This window comes from Leptosomus discolor, chromosome 8 (genome assembly GCF_034619465.1).
Source record: "Leptosomus discolor isolate bLepDis1 chromosome 8, bLepDis1.hap2, whole genome shotgun sequence".
Classification (NCBI taxonomy): domain Eukaryota; kingdom Metazoa; phylum Chordata; class Aves; order Leptosomiformes; family Leptosomidae; genus Leptosomus; species Leptosomus discolor.
In genome coordinates, this window is record NC_141398.1 from 16,682,364 (window position 1) to 16,702,887 (window position 20,524).

Below are 20,524 nucleotides of genomic sequence, written 5' to 3' on the forward strand. Positions count from 1 at the left end.
TGTTGAAAAGTAACTTTTCAGCCCTGCACTGTATGTAATGGCTATGGTGCCTGTGCTGACCTCTGTACAAAGGTGCCTCTCTTGATTAAGTCTAGCACATAGTCCCAGCTATTAAACCATTTACTGATCACTTTAGGTGTCACACTGGAGAAATGTAGTCTTAGTGCTGTGAGTACCTTTTGGTACATACCATAGCTCTTCCTTTCATTCCCTGGGCCTGTTTGTTGTACACACACTCTCCTGAGCCATCCTTAGAAATGCTTACATCCAGGCTGTGGGACAGAGGCTATCATCTAGCTCTACATGGCAGCCACTTGAAATCGGTCCTTTCCCATTGTTAGTCTAGTCATGAGACCTTAGCTCCTAGTAGTAGCTGCAGAAACTCGAGAATTGTGGAGGCCCTGTCTTCAGGCACAGGCTCCACATGCAGAGGCTCTGGTCCACCCAACCAAGTACGAAATAAGATCCTATTTTCTGCCTGTGTAATAGATTTGGTCTATTAGCGTGCAGAGGATCCTCTTTCAGCAGGTTAACAGCACCAAATCAGAAGACTATTCCAGATTAAGTTGCTCTCCTGGGCACTATTTCGGTGATTTCCTGGATCACTCACGATGTAGATTAGCACAGAGCTTTTTCCTTCTTCGACTGTGGCCACCATGGTTTTGTTCAACCATATCTGTCTTGGGAACACCCGTTTTCTCTCATAAGGAGAATTGTGTAAAACCTTGTAATTATTACTGTAAGCGCAAACCATGGCTTTCTCAATTGATCCATTCTATTTCTAACTTGTTCTTTTTAGGTATATGCAAATGGGATCCGTAACATTGATTTACACTTCATAATCCGTAAACTGGCAGCACCCGTAATCTCTGTTTTGTTACTTTCCCTGTGTGTACCATACATCATAGCTTCTGGGGTTGTACCTCTATTAGGTATGTATGCATTCAGATGATGGTTTAGAGCAATGTAAATATATCTGTGGAAATAAAACTTCAAACTCTAGGTTATTTTAAAAAACAAACAAACAACAAAGCACTATTCTGCCAGCAAAGATAAATGCTTAAGGATTGCTGTCATCTTAAAAGTTTGAGACTTTTTGAGAAGTGCAATACATCATTCTCACTGGCATTTGGAAAAACTAAGTGCAGAGTACATCAAGAGTATGGAACTGCATAATATCTAACAGAAGAAATGTAGGTATCTAGCTAGTTTGGGAAAGGGATAATTAATTAATTTCTTCTTTGGACGGTCAACCTTTAATTTTAGTCTCTCTCTGAGAGATGTGCTGAGCTGAGGTCGTATTTTCTGACTTGTCGGATTCTAAAGCAAGGTTAGAACAGGTGAAAATACTGGTTTTGTTTTGAGGTTTTCATTCATTATTAAAAGAAAATGTAAATTGTAAATATGGGGGGGTTCAGACTTTCCTATCTGCTTATAATTGAGGGAAATAATTTCATTACAAGCAGGGTAGATGTGCTTTTTCATCAACAGTTGTCTTTTGCTAGTTAGTTTTGATGTTAACAACATGTTCAAGAAGTCCCATTTTATTCTTCAACCTCTCACTTGAGTGCAGACTTCTATAGTGTCAGCTTTTTTCTGATACGAGGTATACAGAAGTCAGTAAGCAAGAAGAGCTGATAAGCCATTTTTTTTTATTGTGGATTTTCACTGTGTTAATGGAAAACTTTCAGCTTTAATGCTTCAGATGAAAAAGAAGAGCAGGTGTTAGATGATGTGAGGGTTGTGTCTTGTTTTATAGGAGTTACGGCTGAAATGCAAAACCTAGTTCAGCGACGGATTTATCCTTTTCTGCTTATGGTGGTGGTTTTGATGGGAATTCTCTCCTTCCAAGTCCGCCAGTTCAAGCGCCTTTATGAACATATTAAAAATGACAAGTGAGTATATAGTGTGGGTTTTTTAATTTTTCCACTTTAAATTATGGTAACAACTTTAGATTGAATTCAGGTGTTGTAGATACTTAGGGCTAAAAGGGATTTTAAGACGCTTTCTAGACAAATGACCTTCTGAGGCAGACCTAAACTGTTCTTGGCAAATGTTTTACCTGTGATTCAGGTAGATAAACACAGGAATAGACTGTCTTTATAAACGGAAGACACTCCCCTATGTCTAACTTGTTTGTCTCCCCCTCTGTAGTCTTGAAGGCCAAGTGATTGTAATAATTATGACATCTGGAAGTAAAATCATGTCTCAATTTGCCCCTTATAAAACCATTTCTCCAACCTTTTCTGCGTAACTGCTTTTCTAATTCATTCTACTTGTTATTCCAATTAAACTGTTAAAAGAACATTCAGTTGATTTGATAGTTTGTCCTTACCAAATTTTGTACTGTTTTCTGATGTTTTCAGTAATTGCTACTCTGTATTACTCGGATGCCTGACAAAATATTAATTTTCCCAGTGTTTCTTCTGGCTACCCTGCTTAGTTTTTAAGCTTATTTTGTGTTGTCCTTATTATCTTATTTTTTATGTTACCCAAATTACCTCATGTGTTTGGTTATTTAAAAAAATGAGGTTTGGACCCTAGCAACTAGTCTTCCTAGGCTTCTTTTGTGGCAGATTCTTTTTTGAACTTATAGCCTCCTTAGCACTCTTGTTTGGTCTTATATCTGAGTTGTTGTTCCAGACATTCAAGTGGCAGTGGCTCAGACACTGAAGATGCTTTTAGAAGTATCATCCAGCAAACGGGATGGGCATATAAATAATGCAAACACATTTTTGTATTTCATATCTTCATTCAGCTTATGTATTGTGGTGGGTTGACCCTGGCTGGATGCCAGGTGCCCACCAAAGCAGCTCTGTCACTCCCCTCCTCAACTAAACAGGGGAGAGAAAATACAATGAAAAGCTTGTGGATCAAGATAAGGGTAGGGAGAGATCACTTACTAATTGCCATCACAGGCAAAACAGACTCGACTTGGGGAATAACTTAGTTTATTACCAGTCAAATCAAAGTAGGATAATGAGAAATAAACACAAATCTTAAACACACCTTTCCACCCCTCCCTTCTCCCTGGACTCACCTTTGTTCCCAGTTTCCCTGCCTTCTCCCCCCGAGCAGCACAGAGGGACAGGGATGAGGGTTGCAGTCGGTTCATCACACGCTGTCTCTGCCGCCCCTTCCTCCTCATGAGGAGGACTCCTCACACTCTTCCCGTGCTGCAGCATGGGGTCCCTCCAATGGGAGACAGTCCTCCATGAACTTCTCCAAAGGAAGCCCTTCCCACAGGCTGCAGTTCTTCATGAACTGCTCCAGCATGGGTCCCCCACAGGGTCACAAGTCCTGCCAGCAAACGTGCTCCAGTGTGGGGCTCCCATGGGGTCACAGCCTCCTTCAGGCATTCACCTGCTGTGACATGGGGTCCTCTATGGGTTGTAGACAGATACTTGCTCCACCATGGACCTTCATGGGCTGCAGGGGCACAGCCTGCCTCACCATGGTCTTCACCACAGGCCGCAGGGGAATCTCTGCTCCAGCACCTGGAGCATCTCCTCCTCCTCCTGCTTCCCTGACCTCAGTGTCTGCAGAGTTGTTGCTGTCACATATTCTCACTCCCTTCTCCGGCTGCAGCTGCTCCTGTGCAGTAACTTTTTTCCCACCTTCTTAAACACGTTATCCCAGAGGTGCTACCACCATCACTGATGGTCTCGGCCTTGGCCAGTGGTGGGTCTGTCTTGGAGCCAACTGGCATTGGCTCTATTGGACATGGGGAAGCTTCTAGCAGCTTCTCACAGAAGCCACCCCTGGAACCCTCCCACTATCAAAACCTTGCCACGCAAACCCATGACATGTATCTGTCTGAATTGCGTGACCACTGAAGTTAAGGCTGTAAACACAACCCTGTAATGGCTGTACGCCATTGTGAAATGCCTGAATGTTGAGAAAAGAGGTGAGGATGGTTGAAGACCTTTAAGGGGTGAGGGATCACTTGTGGAATAACTCTTATTCAAATGAGAAAACTGCTTCTGCAGCAGAGGAGATAGAGTAGGTTTGTGTTACAGTATTGTATTAACTTTTGTTAATTTCTAACTGTTTTTACTATAATCCTAGGTACCTCGTTGGGCAACGACTTGTGAATTATGAACGAAAGTCTGGTAAACAAGGCACATCAACAACTCCACCTCAGTCTTCACAAGAATAGATGGTCATATTAAACATCTTGACCTTCCCTTTGCCTTTACATGTCCTTTTTTCATAGACTCTTCTTCAGTCTTTGGATATCTCTCCCAATAATACTCTCAGCAGTGTTTCGGCTTCTGTTAGCAGCATCCAGATAGCAGTTAAGGCTCTGTTCCTTATCTGCGTTTTCTGATGTTATCAATGCTGTCTGAGGTCTGTATATGTGTAAATAGAAGTATCCTGACACCCTAAAACCTTGGATTAAAAAGAATGTGCATTGTACATCTTTAAAAAAAGTATATTAATTTATTAAATCTAGTTGTCACTTTATTTTGGACTGCTGTTCTGTTGACAATGTGCCACAAAGCAATAGTGCGAAGAGGCAAGATGTTTTTATAAAATTTGGAGCTTACTTTATGGTGTTCATAACAGTTCTTATTGTAGTAATATAGTATGATTTTTCATGAGTGGAAAGGCCACACAGAGAATATCAAAAGTAAATAACTGTCTTACAGTCAGCAATGAAGTGGCTGTGGTGAGAACATAATGAACTATGTATCTTGCTGTCAGGTCTTTTTTATTATTTTGTATAACACCAAAGCTGTTGTACATTTTTCTATTGCCTGATTGTTTTTCATGTGTCTGAGTTTGTAATATTGTACAGTTGCTGTTAAATCAAGAAAATATTTCCTCTTCCGAGAATTCAGATGTACTTGTTGAGGCTCAGCTGGGATTTTGTTTGGTTGGGAGCGGGGGGGTGGGGGGTGGCGGGTGGCTTTGGGAATCAGGATTTCCTGAATTGAAACAGTAAGTTAAAAAATGTACTAAGACTAGATGATTGAAGTATTTAAAGGTACCAAGGAAAATTAGATAGGTTCACAACTTAAATTGTAGCCAACTTCTTATCAATAATATAATTTTTCAGGACCTCGAGCAGGAATGAATCTTATCAGATGTGTTTGCAGAGAAACAAAGAGCACAGTGTAAGCAACATTCTGACCTGGTCCTTAATTAAAAAGCTTGGAATCTTTTTTCTGGAAGTTACCGAAGTCGCAAATTGTTGTATGAATTTTATATTACACAATTACTTTAAAAAAAAAAAAAAAAAACAACAACAAAAAGTCTCTTTTCTTTCGGAATTGGTCACTGTGAATTTTTGTAGGAATAATGTTGAGGATGTGATTTGTCAGGTACGTTTATTGCCTGTGGGGCAGAGAAATACCTATGCTATTAAACAGGTGAGGAAAAGTTAGCAGGTTTCTTTGCAAGGACACAGTCAAACAAGAGCCACCAATTCAAGTCTGTGTTATTTCTATATGTAGATAGAGTTATTTTGCAGTAATGCTTGGGTTTTTTTTATGTAGATATTTTAAAGAAAATACATAACAGTATGGCAAAGCTTTAAGTAGCATCAAATCACATGCTTAGATTGCATATCTTTCCTAGATTAAATGGGGGAAATGTGAGTATCCATTGCAGTAATCAGAAAATTGATGGAACATTTAACTTGCTACTCGGTACACTGTCCTTCAGTATTCTGTACTTAACCATACATGTATATAATTAATACTTGAGAATCTGGCAGGTGCTTTGAGAGTGTCATCTCCTTTTATTGATGTTGCATCTCTGCTCTGACGTGTTTTGAGCTCATGTGGTCCAGGCTGTGATGGTGGTAGTTCATTTTTTGGTGTCTGGACTCATGTTCTGAGGCAGTGAGCACAAGCCAAATGCATCTGAATCTAGTGGCAGGAGGATTAGGCTGTCACTACCAGGAGGTCAGAAACTACTATTGGACAGAATTACTGTTGTCCTGATGGTTTTGAACCACAAATACTACCCTTTGGAGTGATTTATTAGGAAATTTTCCAGTTAAATGAAATCATAGAAAAATAACCAAAATATTTCTCTCTCATTCACTGTTGCTGACTTAAATGCTAAATGGAGTATTCGCCCCCTATATTTTTGATGTGGATAAATACTGCATTTGACTATTTACAGTGGTGTACATTGTGCAACAGATATATTTTCACAATATTAAATTCACTGGTAACATACATTCTTACTTATGCTAAGATTCTGTCTTTGACATATCTTTCGTAAACAGTTCCAAAATGATCTTGCCACTCAAATATTGCGAGCACTACTCTGCATCATGCAGAATTTGCAGTAGTGTGGTTCTTGTAACTTTGTGTTTTTATCCAGACAAACTGGTCTTAACATTAAAATTTATTAAGAAAAAGCCTTTGTGCTGTTTCTTATTACTGTTATTTGACAAGTCCTGACAGACAAAACTGAGTCGAGCCAGTCATGTAATGTGAACTGTAGCTATTTCAGTGTAGCTTGCATTATCTGTATTGCCTCTTTGTTGTGGAGAGCTGGTTTCAAATCCAGCTGCTGTGCTTGCTTTTGCACTGCTTTACAGATCCAGGTGAAGTGGCGTTTGTTTCTGAAACTGTCTACTGTGAACTTTCAAAAAATCTCATCTGCTTATCTCCTCACTTTTACATGTGTTTTGGGAGAGAAGACAGAGGTTGTATAGAACAAGAATTAAATAACAGCACTTTTTTTATTGTTTTAAATTTTAATAGTTTGCCTTGTTGTGCTGTGTGTACTCCTCCGGCATAGAAAGTTGATAGTGAGCATGTAAGTTAACGGGCTGTTACTAAGACAGCTGAGGAGCTCTGTGCCAGGGGCTTCTATCTGTGCTAGAGTAATTCAGCATGCCGCTGTCTCGTTACTCTTCAAGTGGGAAAAATTCTCTGTGTGTATGTGTATTTTCAACACAATTTGTCTTGACCTTGGGTCTTGAATGGAGGGGTTGCAGAGGTGTACTGGCTTAATTGTATCCCCTCTGGTGTTGAGAACCTAATGGTGTTGGTAGTTCTACAGACCTTCATCCAAGAACTGTCAGATGGGTCTGTAGTCTCTTTTGCAAAAAGTTAATTGCAGCATGGCATGGACTGTTCTACACAGATTACAGATTGTTTTATATTGATTAAAACCAGTTAAAACTCTGCATCCTTTCTCTGACTTCCCCTTCCCCACTGGGTAAAGCCCAAGTCACTTGTTCTCGTTTCTGAGGGCACTCTGGAACCTGTAACGATTTCCTGTCAGTGACTTCCTTGGTAAGACGCCAGCTCCAACACTAATTACACTATTCACATCACTTTTCAGCTGAGTGCGTTTTTTCCTTGCTTTCCCCTAAGCTTGAGCAAAGGTCTTTGTAAAAATCTGCCGAGCAGCCCCTGTAGACTCTGTACAAAGCCCTTCACCTTAGAAAGCACGAGTGACTGGTTTGTGGATTCCTGGCATGCTGATCAGGGTCGTTTTGTTTCCTCACTCTCGGCTGTCTGTCCGTTCATTTAGATTGGAAATTCTTTGTGGCAGGATCAGTGTTCTTGTTCTGGTTGCCTCATGAGTGGGCACTATACAGCCTCAGCAATGAGTGGACTTCTTAGCAGAAATGATGATACAGATAATAAAAACATTAGACAGGGAACTGAATCTTTGTAGTATAGTGAAGTTCAGGATGCAAAAAAAAAAAAAAAAAAAAGGAAGCTGTCTTCTGAAACAGGAAAGGAAACAACTTTTACAAACCATAATGGTAAGTTAGAGCGCTCTTACTCTGATATTTCAGTTCATAATTAGATTAACTGGTACTAAAGAATTGCATAGTTAGCAGCAATTTTATTAAGTCTATGATTATTCCAGACAAGCCATGCTTCTGGTTTTAAGTTCTTTGTTTAGAAGTCACCATAAATTGAAAAATTATATGCCAAGATCAAAGTTACTCAATAATGGAGACTTTTAGAAGATGGTATTTCCAAAGGTCAAATACTGTTCCAAAATAAATGGAATGTTTTTAATTCCGTGCAGTACTGAGGGATGGAGCAATGGCAAGATTATTTCACAACTGCCCATCAGTTCTGTTGCTTGTATGCTTACTTGCTGTTATCTCTTACTTGTTGAGTAGTGGCCAATGCCAAAGCTGCATAGGTGCTTCCCCCCACCGTGTAAGAAGAAATCAAACATATCTGGATTTGTCTGACACCGGGGGTGGGGGGCACTTAACCTTCCTTGTCTGATGTATATTAAATCACTTTTGGGGAGTGTTTCTGTTCCTGGAAAATGACAGTAGTCTTACATAGAACAGTCTTCCTTGTTGCTTACAAAAATAGAGAAAACTTCAAAGCTCATTATTTATTTATATTGAGTAGAATTTATGTATTAGAACCTAAATAGTGAAGATCTGCGTTGGCATGCCTTGTTCAGCACATGTAAATTGTGTAAATGGCCTGGTGAGGAATGTGCTGGATCTAAAATGCTGCTGCGTGTGAATGGAGTGCACGTCAGGTATTTGGCTAGTTGTGACCAGGAGTCATGGAAGCAGGAAGAAGCAGAAGAATTTTTAAGCTGAAATCAGGCAATGCTGCTATAGAACAACAATTATGTCCATGAATATACTTTTAAATGCTCTTTATATAACAGAGTAACCAGCAAAATGCACATGGGGGAAATACTTAATATCTAGGAAGAATCTGAGTTACTGCTTTCACTGAAGCTACACATGTGTATTTACTACCTGTGTTTTCAGAGTTTGATCAGCTTTTTCTTAACATTAATTGTTTCAGCCTTACTACCTCTATAACTTTGGGCCAAGATTCTCAACATTATCCATCAGTGTCCCCCTTACTGTGCCTTTCTGTGGTCTCTTTCTTCCTCATTGAAAAGGATTTGTTGACCTAACAGCCGAGCCGCATTACTTACCTGTGTAATCCTGAGTTTCCTCCAGCAACCTTGCATTAACCTCTGTATAATTAGCAACTGTTGTCACACCCCTGGCCCTCGAAGTGGAAGCCTCCTACCCTCGCCCACCTCTTGATCTTAATTTTACTCACTAACTCTCAGAGGTTATTCCACTCTTTATTGTTATGCTGTCTTAGTCTTCTCCCTTTTATACCCATGAATTACCGTAATCTTTAAGCAGATGTTTTAGTGTAATTACATGTGAAAAGCATCCTACTTTTAGCTAAAAATACTAGTTCCCTGAAGTATAAATGACTACTTAAAGCAGACTCAATGATATCCCAATATGCCAAACTCAGACCAACATCGGTACTTATGCACATACTTTGCGTACTGTTAACACAGGAGTAATGAGTAGAAACTGTCCAGTACATCTGGTTCTGCTTGTAACTCAGGAGACTGCGTAGTAAGGATGATTGTAACTCGTGCAACTGCAGGTTTTTGTCACTCCATCCCATCCTGTTCCATCCCATCCCCCACTGCAGTTAGATACATGATCTCTGGCCAGGTGGGGTCAAAGGAGAGAGGAGAGCAGTGCCCACTCTCCTCTTTCTGCAAAGTGCAAGCAGTGTATCCCCCAGAGGGGTTTTTTATTAATTGATGCAGTATGTCTTGCTAATTTTTGTTACATGTAAGCATTTATACAAAGATTAATTTAGTTATGCCTTTATAGATGAAGTAAGTTGTGGAGCAGCATGTGATTAATTGGTCTCTTATTTTCCAGGTTTTTTTATTCTTATATGAAACTTTTAGCCTTTTGCTTTTTCCACCAGTTTGCAATTTATATAAAATAACTTGTTTTAAGAATATAGAGTTTTTCATGAAATACACATAGAAAAACTTTCCATCTACATGCTGCTGTTTCTCATAATATGGTCTGGCAGTTTTATGCATGATTTTGCTGCACTGGACCAAATAGCTGGAAGAATTGAGGGTACAACATTTACTTTTTGAGCTTTTTTAGGATGGTTCCAGGTGTTTCCAAGGACTGCAGATGAGGGAGAACATGAACTTCTGCTGTTTACCTGTTATCCCTAGACACCATTGAAAAACTGCATTGTGAAATTAATTTAATTAAATTCCATTCTGTAAACCCCTGCAGGATAACGTTTGCTACAGGTGGGTTTTGCTCCAGTATTCCTAATTAGTTTGAAGCATCTACTCATTTAATGAACAGGTGTGTCATGGCATGTCAGAAGTTTGCTGTTTTCATGTAGTTGTGAAGTACTTTGAGGCCTGATACTTGGCCTGTAGCCTACGTCGAGTATTCATGTTTTATGAAGATTAGCCAGTTGTTAAAATATGTGGGTTTTGTTTCCAGAGACCACCATTTTATTTTTGTGCTGCATGGCCTTACGTGTTCATCAGTGGGGACATAACGTGCATTAAAAAGCGCTGCCTTCAAATCAGGTTGTGTTCATTTTCTGTAACTGCTTGGCCTGTTTCAAGCATGCAGCACCCAAGGTTCTTTGGAGCAATGGCTTGTGAAGGCTTTCTGAAGCGAATAATCGTATTAGCAAGTTCATTTGAGTGCTCAGGCTGCTCAGAAGGGACAGGAGGGGTATTGCTTTATAATCAAGAGATGCTCTCATGTCCTTATTGAGGACGCCATTTGGGTTACCGCTGGCGCGGTTTTTATCCACAGTGGAAAGAGCAGAAGTCTCGTAGTCCGCCACCAAGCCTCTGAGGCAGAGAGGGCTCCCTGACTCCTGGGTGGTGGGGAGTGGTGGGAGCACCCATACTGCCCTGTCCGTGCCTGTTGGGCCAGGCTTGGCCGTACCATGTGTGGTGGGGCAGTTGGTCAGCTGTCCTGAATGCCCAGGGTTGGGGGCTGACCAGCACCAGCAGAGCTGCTGGGCCTGAGCTGTCCTTCGAAGCGGCACCTGCTACGAGTAACAGGAATTTTAGGGAATACGTTGCCCTGTGTCTATGTCGCCCCTCAGGCAGCGCTTGTTCTCACCTCACCCAAGCCTAGAAAGGCGGTAGGAGAGCCGAAGGCAGGATGGCCGTGCCCGGCGAACGCTGCTACCCAGGCAGTGCATCCCTGCGGCCGGGGCCAGGCAGCGGGCCGGCGGGCTGCAGACAGCCCGGCCACCGGCCTCCCCGCGGCGGGCTCTGCCTCTCCCCTAGCGCTAACGCGCCTCGGGCCCCGCCGAAGTTTGCAGAGAACGGGTGTTGCTCTCGCATTTTAAACGACGTGGGCAACGGCCCTCCTCCCTGGCCTGGCCCCCGCCTTCCGCCGTTGCGGCGGGGCCCTCCCTCCTGCCGCCCAGGGCGGGGCCCTCCCTCCCGCGTTGCCCGGGCAGCGGGGCCGCGGAGGGGGCAGGTGAGGCGCCCTGCCCGGGCCTTCCCCGCGCCCCGTCTGGCGAGGGGGGCAGCACCGGCTCGGGGGCGGCCCGGCCGGGGGGTGCCGGTGCCGGGGGCGCTGCCCGCCGGTCGGAGCCGTGGGACGGCGGCTGGGCTCCCGCCGGCTGCAGCTCTCCCGGCGCCAGGGCCCGGCGGCGGCCTCCGAAGGGTTGCAGGGGGCGGCTCGGAGCTCTCGGTGCTGCCGACAGCTGGGGGCGGCCCGTGCGGAGGGAAGGGGGGCCCGGCCGTCGGTCGGCGGGCCGGCTTGCCGAAGCTGGTGGCTGGAGCTTTCTCAGGCGGCCTTTCCCTCTGCGTCCTGGGCCCGGGGGTGGCTGTGGCGGACAGCGAGGCAGGCCTGGTCTGCCGGCGCGTACTTGGTGGGCTTGGCTTGGCACCCAGAGCACCTGGGGCTGGTGTTGGGTGTGTGGATGGAAAAATAGAAAACAAGAGCAAATGGGAGGCAAGAGAGATGGGTGGCCTTTGTGTTTAGCAAGAGTAACCCATGCTGGAGTCGAAGGGCAGGTATTGCCACGGACTGATGGCGAAAGGTTGCAAAGGCTGGCTGACCCGAGCGCGTTTTACTTTGCTCAGTAAGTGCGTGCACGTACAGGAGGTTCCCTCTGAACATCAGGAAACCCTTTGTCACCGTGGGGGTGACGGAGCACTGGCACACGTTTCCCAGGCAGGTGTGGAGTCTCCCTCCTTGGAGGTATTCAAAACCCGTCTGGGCATGGTTCTTAGCAGCCTGCCCTAAGCAGTCCTGCTTGAGCAGGGGGTTGGAGCAGATGACCTCCAGAGGTCCCTGTCAACCTCAGCCCTTCTATGAGACTTGATGATTAACGGCTTACTATAGAAACAGGTCTTGTGCTTATTTTTCCTCTCTACTTTTTCTTTTCTGGTTAGTTTTTTCTTCTTTTCTTTGACTGCTTCCCGGGCACAGACACATGCATGTGTATTCTTTCCTCAAGGTTCTTCTGTTCTCTAGCTTATCCTGAAATCCCCAACTTTTGCTTTCAGCTTCAGCTACTTGGCTAGAGCTGTGTTTTTGAATCATTACTGAAAGTGCATGACCAATGTAGTAATTAAATGCACGCTCTGAAGTCTATCCTCAATGCAAATTTGCTGCATTGGTGTAATGAAGACTCTGTACTCTGTCTACATTTCTCCAGAAATGAAGTTCTAAGTATGGTTTGATCCTCAAAGGAGTCTTGAGTGACAGCAGTCCCATTTTTCCATTGCTGACTTTTATTTTATTTTTTTTTAAATAGAGGAAAATTCACATGGCAGGAGGACAAAGACACCTGCCAGATACTCTTATTTTCAACTTAAAAATAAAAAAATTCTAAAGGGATAAAGGATGCTGTTACACTGATTCCTTTCTTGATGCCATTGCTTTTGCTGCTCTTCACTCTGCAAATAGCTGATGTGTTTTCAGCTCTTCTTTCTAAATCAACTTAAGTGGCTGTAGTTTGCTCTTGAAATGATGAGGAAGGTGCCCACACTTCTCCCACCAAATGTGCTGTGTTCCTGTAATGGGAGAAGGGCCATACAATAACCTATGTCTATCACTTCTTCTGGATCCTGAGGAACAGGATTCCTTGCAACAACTAAGTTACATCCTGAATGAGACAAACCTATCTATAGAGCTGTATGAGCAAAGTGTGATGTGTAATTTCAGGACACGTGAATGTTTTGTTCATCACTAATTTTTTGATGTAAAGTCTGCCAGGAGCACAAATTAGTAACTTTTTGCTACAGTGTTTTGCTACAGTGTTTTCTGAGTATGTAAACACAGTAGAAACTTGGTAATCTGTGTGCTGGAGCTTCTGTACAAAAGTGACTAGACTTCTTGGCATGAGGTAGTGAGTTGTCAACATAGCTGGCTTTCACGTTGGCATGTGTGGTGTGACTTGTCTGGACTACACGTTTTACAGATTCGTGTTGTGGTAGGTTTGAGTAGAAAAATCAGTTTAAAACTATCTGAAGATACCTGTAGTAGTAGAAAGTAGAAAAGTAGTAGTAGATACCTGTAATAGTAGAAAGTAGTAGTTCTCCTTACTCAGAGCTGTTGTTGGTGTCCGAGCTCCAGTTTTTACTTGATGTTGCCGTCAAGTTTAGGTTTTAGAGACATGCAGTGCTCATCTGTGTACCCTTCTGAGTCTGTCAGTTCTCCAGTAGCCCCAGCAGTTGAGTAGGACAGGAGGGAGTTTAGGTACAAGCGTTGTTGGCTGCCATGCGCACATTTCGTTCACATTCTGCATCTGTGAACTGCTGTTTTATTATTTCTTTCAGGTCCTTGTAACTGAACACAAACGGACCATGCCTCTTCCAGAAACCATGTTTTGTGCTCAGCAGATCAAAATCCCCCCTGAGCTACCTGACATTCTGAAGCAATTTACTAAAGCTGCTATTAGAACTCAACCTCGTGATGTTTTGCAGTGGGCAGCTGCGTAAGTATGATGTTCACCTAACGGTGCAGTGCTGTGCGTATGGACCCACAGGGTCTCACTGCTCCTGTCTGTTGTACAGTGGAGCTGGCTTTGAATGTTAAACCAACCTCTGTCTTGCATACATGCTTCTGTGCATTAATGCAGCACATGAGCCTTTTAAAAACAGTGTAGTATTTGACTTATTTTCTGTTTCTTTGAGGTTTAGGACTGGCATATTTCTGGAATAGTTTGATTTCCATACAGAAAAATGCTGGGTTGTTTTTTTTTTTTTTTGTTACTAATTTCTCTGTCCTGAAGACTAAACCTTTTGTTTTGTTTTGTTTTGTTTTTCTTGTCTCTTCTCATGTGAGACTTAATTCTTGGAATTTAAAAGAAACCTAGAAAATAGCTTTCTTATTCTTAAGCTTGATTAGGTTTCTGTTTTTTGTTTCCAGGAATAAAATTAAGGAGTCTCCTTAAATGTTACTGAAATAGGAAAAGAGCCTGAAAGTTGCAACTTTTAGGTGATAGTCCACATAATAAATTTCTCACTGTAAAGTTAATTTAAGATTTTTAAATGTTTCTTCCTTAACATCTTTTTTTTCTTTTACCTCAACCACTCGCTATAATTTTTTTCCTGTCCTACAGCTGGTGCGGACAAGCTCTTGAAATGTATCTCTGAGGTGTTCTCAGTTGGGGGTACTGAGAAACGTCCGTGCTGTGTACATGAGGGAGGGGAGGCTGTTAAGCAAGCCAGGCTGGAGTCTCAGCTTGCCCATACCTGAGGCTGAATTGCTCTGGCTGCAGTGTGGGAGAAGAGCAGTCGGAACATGTTAAAATGGCATGGCCTTTTCTTAGGAACACAGCGGCGATGGGGTACGGCGTACTGCCGGGTGATGGATGGGCAGGGAGCTTGCCCTAGCCAAGCGGTCAGCAGCAGCAGCCACCAGGTAGTTTGAGCCCGCTGGGACGTGGGGCTGGTGGGAGCAGGGGCAGTGCAGCACGGCCACGGCCACGCCGCCAGCCAGACCCCGGCCTCTGCTCAGAGACTGCACCAGCTCGGTCAGAGGAGCCCCTGCAGGTGGGCAGGTGGCTGCTGCTGCTGGCACACCCCTCTTTCTGGAACATGCTCTGGTGTGAGAGCAACTGGGGCAGAGCAAGGTCAGGACCTGGGAGCCAGGCACAGCAGAGCGAGGCTGGGGTTTCACACGCGCTGCCGTGATGGCGGCGCTCGTCCCTGTGAATAGTTGGGTGCGGAAACAGAGCTGGCTGAAAAATAGCCCCGGTGTTATATGTACATACATATGTGCATCTATTTCTATACAGTCACACTAATTCAGTTCTGCAGTGCTGCTTGCTGTGCCTTTTGGCAAGTTTTTGCACAGTGTGGGATAGCCTGGGCGTGTAGGCGGGTGACCAGGGCAGGTGAGGGAGGATGAGTGGAGAAACCCTTAAATTAGATCTGCCATTGACGGAATGAAAACTAAGTTTTCCTTGCACAGTTCAGATTGCTGGCTGGTTATGGCAGAGGTGATTGCTCTTAAGACTGTGGCAGCCTCATAATTAAAAGGATGTGCATCTAATTCCCTTTCTGCTCTAGTCTTAAATTTTATTTTTGAGTGGACAGAAATAGCAGAAATGCTGATGAGACAGTTGCAGTGTAAATAGCCAGTTGTGCTTTTTGGGTAGCGTGTGAGGGGAACGGTAAACAAATGAGCCCTCAGGTGCTTGTCGATCAAACAGGAAAAGCCTGTGCTTTGGTTTGCAAGCATGCTCTGATATTAATAAATCACTCTGCCCTTGCCAAGAGGGGCCGAGTAGATCACGCACAAAACAAGTTAAATTGCCTTAAGAATTATTACAATGTTGTAAAATGGAGCGTGTAAAGTCTAAAGATTGTGGTTTCCACTAAAATGAAAGGTGGTGTCTGGGCACGGGGAGATGGGAGTTGTGCAGGCAGCTTGCCAAGTGCTGCTGCTCCTGCAGGGAGCAGATTCATTAGCTGAGCTGTAAGAGCATTGACTTCTGTGCCGCTTGTAATGGCTGGGGGCATTGAAGTGCGTTGCTCTTCCCATTCATTTAGGTATTTTTCAGCGCTGTCAAAAGGCGAGCCCCTTCCTGTGAAGGAGAGGATTGAAATGCCTTTACCAGCAGAGAAAACAGATGCTGGCTTGACCCTAGGACTCCTTAAAATCTTGCACAAACAGGTACAAACAGGCCTTTACCAAATGCACAATGCTATTGAGGAATGCTGATGTGTTGGGGATGGTTGGGGAGACTGACTGTCAAGTATTTGATGTATTTTGAGGAAGGAACTGTGTTCTTAGTTTCCTTATGGTTTTTGGAGTTCTTATTGTGGTGCCATGATTTCATTTACAGCTTTCTCCCAAAGGTGTGGTGAATGTTGCAGAACTGAAGGAAAAATGGAAGCACTTGTGCTTGCCAGAGGAGCAGCTGAAAGCTATCCTGCAGTTGGATGACTTTGGTGAGGAGGTGGAATGGATGAAGATTCTGGCACTTGGGTGCAGCGTGCTCGGCGGGGTACGTTCACAGCAGGAGCCCTCATATCCGAACACAAACAGTCCTATGTGATCCTACATGAGGGAGACCACAGAATAATTAATACAGATGGACTTTGGGGAATGGTGATTGCTTTTGCAGCAGCTGGTGAAGTGGCTTCTTCTGTTTGTGTTTACTTATGTTCCTCATCATCTTTTGGTCAGGGGAGCTTAACCAGAAAGAGGTCTAAGTCCTCAGTTTACTGGGGTGGCAGTAGAAGAGCAAGCGTGTCCACACGGAGCTTGGACCATGAGAGGGAGGATGACAGAGGAATGATGCATTTGGCATCAATGTAAATGTCCATGGAGGAGAACTGGAGGGAGAAATTAAAATGTGAATTTTTAATTGATTGTATAGTCAATTAAATTTTCACAGAAGCAGTTAATGTTACTAAATCTACATCTGATTATTTTAATGTCAGTAATAAAATCTCAGCAGAGCATTTCAACAGAATTAGAGCTGTTCTTCTGAAGTATAATATTTTAAATGATTTCTGCAGTAGGGAAGAAGGGGTACTAATACCTATTAAATAATATTTTGAGAATGTTGCAATATTTGGAAGCCCTGAATTTTGACCTGGCCTGGCGATGCAATTGTGTATATATGTATTTGTTCATTTCAACTGTGTATTTCATTATTCCAGTCCCTCTCCCAGCATGATTTTGTAGTTTGGGCTCTCTTCTTCATTTAAAAACAGTAACAGCAACATTACTTGTTTAAAAAAAATATCAAAACAAAAATAGAGTCAGGAACATCATTCTGATGAAGCTAGACAGACTAGATTTACCTCCATCTATTCATCCTTTCAGATATTAAGTGAATGATTGGATTTCAGCTCTACATAATGAAACCTAAACTTTAGTTTCCTAAAACAGAGAGGAAGGAAACACAAGAAATTTACATTCGTTTCCTGCAGCTGTAAATTGTGTTCATAGTTGAATAGGGCCACAGTTAAGATACAAGAGCAGACAAATATCAACTTCTTAAGAACACCAGTCATCTGAAGTATCTTTCTGTAAAGCACTGGGTTTTTACAGCCTGGGAGAAGTGACCGTGCAGGTGGCCTGTTAAATTGTCTTTCAAAGGTGGCAAAATCAATGTGAATGACTCTTGTGCGTTGTGAGAGAGAGACAGTGGCAGCTTGGGGTGGCAGGAGCAGGAACGCCAGTAGAGGGTTAGCAAGCTGCGGAGGATAGTCTGCCATCATATAGGCAGCTGCTTTTCCTTCCCCAGAGAAGCCTCCCAGGGGAGGAACTACATGAAGTAAAACTATTAAAGGATTATAAAATTACACTTTTCTGGCCTGTGTTCTAGATTGTGAACAGATACTGCATTTACTTTAAATATTGCTGTTCTACTGTTAGGAAATACTTAACTTTTTATAAAGTCATTGCTTGCTTGTTAATGAAGAGGTAAGGATAAATTCTGAAGAAGTTATAGCACAAAAATTACTACTTTGGCTAAAAAAGGCCTCGGGGGGGGGTGGGGTGGGGTGTTGTTTTTTTTTCGTTTCTTTGTTTTAATGGCATTCAACCAGTCTTTGACTCAATGAAGCTCAATGCTGAATTCTTCCATGTTTCCCCATATAGCTCAGCATGCGTAGGGCACTGGATTATAGACACTGCATTGAATGAAGGATTTTTTTCAAAGTATATTTGTAACTAATACTTTGAGGCATGTGTGTTTTGAAGGGAACTTGGACATTATTGGGCTTTGACTAAACTGAAATATCCTTGAAATGCTTTTTGCCTCAGTACTTTTTCTACTAAATAGTAAAATGGAACTTGCATACAAATGGGGAAACAGTAAATATCAGCACTCCTAGAAATTAATGTCATATAATACTACGCCATAATAAAAATCATCAAACCCATGTGAATTTTCTGGGGTTTGTAGATTTGTCTGTCTTAACTGGTGCTGAGAATTCAGTTAGATCCATTGAGATAATAAATACACACACATATCACTAGGTATAGTGATGTTAGAGCTTTTACAGTAGCAGAACAGAGCCATTTGGCCATATTAGAGACAGAGCTCAGCCTTCCCTGTGCAATCTTTAAACATCACGGGATTCTGGGATTTTTTTTGCTCCTGTCTCTACTAGAACTTCATTATTACTTCCATCCCTGGACCTGCACTGGAGGGTAGATTTGGGGTTGAAAGCTAGGTAACGATGATGAACGCTTCACCTCATTTACACTCACTTTTAGTGGCTTACAGTGTGGATTTTGTCATGATATGCGAAGGATGTTCGTGGCTCTGATACTGTTCTTCTCATTTCTTGACTGAACTCCCTGCAGACCTTACTGAGTTCAGTGAAGCATGCCTGCGAAATCTTAACAAGGGACCCAGAAGGTGGAGCGGCTCGAGTTCCCTTTGAAACCTTCTCATTCCTTTACTCGTATTTGGCCAGTGTCGACGGAGAGATACCAAATGAGAAAACTGAAGCATTCCTCCACAGCATTAAAGAACAAGCGTAAGTAAAAGTCCGTGCATGGAATTTTAATGTATTGATCACCTCCGGAATTTTAATGTATTGATCACCTCCGGAATTTTAATGTATTGATCACCTCCGTGCTCTCCATAAACCTTTAGGTTTCAGGCCAATAGCCTATCTTCACTTTGGGCGTAGCCTTGATGACAGGAGTAAAGGTTGACTGAAGTTATATTGAAAGTGTACATAGTTATTTCTTGTTAAGTGGTCAGCCTTGGGGTTTGAACTGTTAAAAGATAATTTGTTGGTTTTCCATCTTTCTGTGAAATATTAAAGTCACTATCTGGTGGTATAATTTTCCCTGTAGGAAGCAATTATATACAGGTTAGTATCATCTGCATATTACTGGTACTGGAACTAGCAGCATTTTATGGGCTGCTCATTTAACTTAACATAGATCATAAACTGGAGGGAGAAACTGGGAGTTCCCACTTGAAGTCTAAAGTTTCTATTGTGTTTCTCATGAATTACTTCTCCTTAGAAATTTTCTTGAGAAAACATCTAGTATGCACTTGATCTTAAATGGTTTGGCTCTTCAATTTTTATAGTGTTAGCTATGGTAAGTTGTCCTTCATGGAATGGTCTTGGTGTTGGTTGCCTTTGGTGGATATAAAGGACAAAGGCAGAACACAGTCCCACCAGAATACTTCATCCTGTCAGGTTGGGGTGGTTGGTTACATTTCTAGTCTGTTGTGTTCCTATTTCTGCTTGCTCTGAGGTCGGCTTTTAGCTTGGTGTCAGCCTTGTCAGTAAGCCATGAACTGATGCAGTTCTTCACAGCAGGAGATGTGTAGGTTGAAGGTTAACCAAAACCTCACCGCCTGGCTGTGTTGCTATTGATGGCTGGTGTGTTCAGGTCTTTTCGGTGCTGTTGTGTAACCTTTGGCTTGCTGCATAATGAAGAGGCAACCCCGTTCTCACCTCTCAACTTCATGGAGTAGGTTGTTACCAAGTGATGGTTTCCCCCAGTATTATTAGGCATCCTTACAGGTCAGTTCATCACACGCTGTCTCTGCTGCTCCTTCCTCCTCATGGGGAGGACTCCTCACACTCTTCCCCTGCTCCAGCGTGGGGTCCCTCCAACAGGACAGTCCTCCATGGACTTGTCCAATGTGAGTCCTTCCTGTCGGCTGCAGCTCTTCACAAACTGCTCCAATGTGGGCTCCTCTCTCCATGGGTTCACAGATCCTGCCAGGAGCCTGCTCCAGCATGGGCTTCCCATGGGGTCACAGCCTCCTTTGGGCATCCACCTGCTCCAGCGTAGGGTCCTCCATGGGCTGCAGGTGGGTATCTGCTCCATTGTGGACCTCTATGGGCTGCAGGGGCACAGCCTGCCTCACCGTGGTCTTCACCACAAGCTGCAGGAGAACGTCTGCTCCGGTACCTGGAGCACCTCCTGCTCCCCCTTCTTCCCTGACCGTGGTGTCTGCAGAGTTGTTGCTCTCACATACTCTCACTCCTCTCTCTGGCTGCAGTTGGGCAGATTTTTTCGCCCCCTTCTTAAACACGTTACCCCAGAGGTGCTGCCACTGTCACTGATGGGCTCAGCCCTGGCCAGCAGTGGGTCTGTCTTGGAGCCAGTAGCATTGGCTGTATTGGACACAGGGGAGGCTTCCAGCAGCTTCTCACAGAAGCCACCCCTGTAGCCTCTCGCTACCAAGACCTTGCCACGCCAACCCAATACACTGTCTTACCAGCTCCATGTATGTGCGAGCTCAAAAACGCATGAGCTCACAAATGAACTGATGTTTTG

At 43.4% G+C, this 20,524-nt stretch overlaps 2 protein-coding genes across 7 annotated transcripts in view; both read left to right on the forward strand.

Annotated features, from left to right (window-relative positions):
• MARCHF6 (membrane associated ring-CH-type finger 6) overlaps positions 1-4,849 on the forward strand; it is a 54,517-nt gene extending 49,668 nt beyond the window's left edge. For all 6 annotated transcript variants that reach the window (XM_086469642.1, XM_086469644.1, XM_086469646.1 and 3 more), the window contains 3 exons: positions 800-932; positions 1,760-1,895; positions 4,069-4,849. In XM_086469642.1, coding sequence (XP_086325768.1) covers positions 800-932; positions 1,760-1,895; positions 4,069-4,159 — 360 coding nt within the window. In that variant the 3' untranslated portion in view covers positions 4,160-4,849. The remainder of the gene's footprint in view (positions 1-799; positions 933-1,759; positions 1,896-4,068) is intronic.
• An 8,713-nt stretch (positions 4,850-13,562) lies between these two features.
• Positions 13,563-18,757, forward strand: ROPN1L (rhophilin associated tail protein 1 like). The gene is made up of 4 exons (XM_009957234.2): positions 13,563-13,739; positions 15,802-15,925; positions 16,098-16,259; positions 18,578-18,757. Exons 1-4 carry the CDS (start codon positions 13,609-13,611, stop codon positions 18,755-18,757), a joined length of 597 nt encoding a protein of 198 aa, XP_009955536.2. The 5' UTR covers positions 13,563-13,608.
• The last annotated feature ends 1,767 nt before the right edge of the window (positions 18,758-20,524 follow it).

Excerpts from the sequence above, each read along its gene's own strand:
- ROPN1L (XM_009957234.2), top strand. The coding sequence starts at position 13,609 with ATGCCTCTTCCAGAAACCATGTTTTGTGCTCAGCAGATCAAAATCCCC. Across the intron at positions 13,740-15,801 it reads GTTTTGCAGTGGGCAGCTGC|GTATTTTTCAGCGCTGTCAA; the intron begins GTAAGTATGATG and ends CCATTCATTTAG. Across the intron at positions 15,926-16,097 it reads TTAAAATCTTGCACAAACAG|CTTTCTCCCAAAGGTGTGGT; the intron begins GTACAAACAGGC and ends TTTCATTTACAG.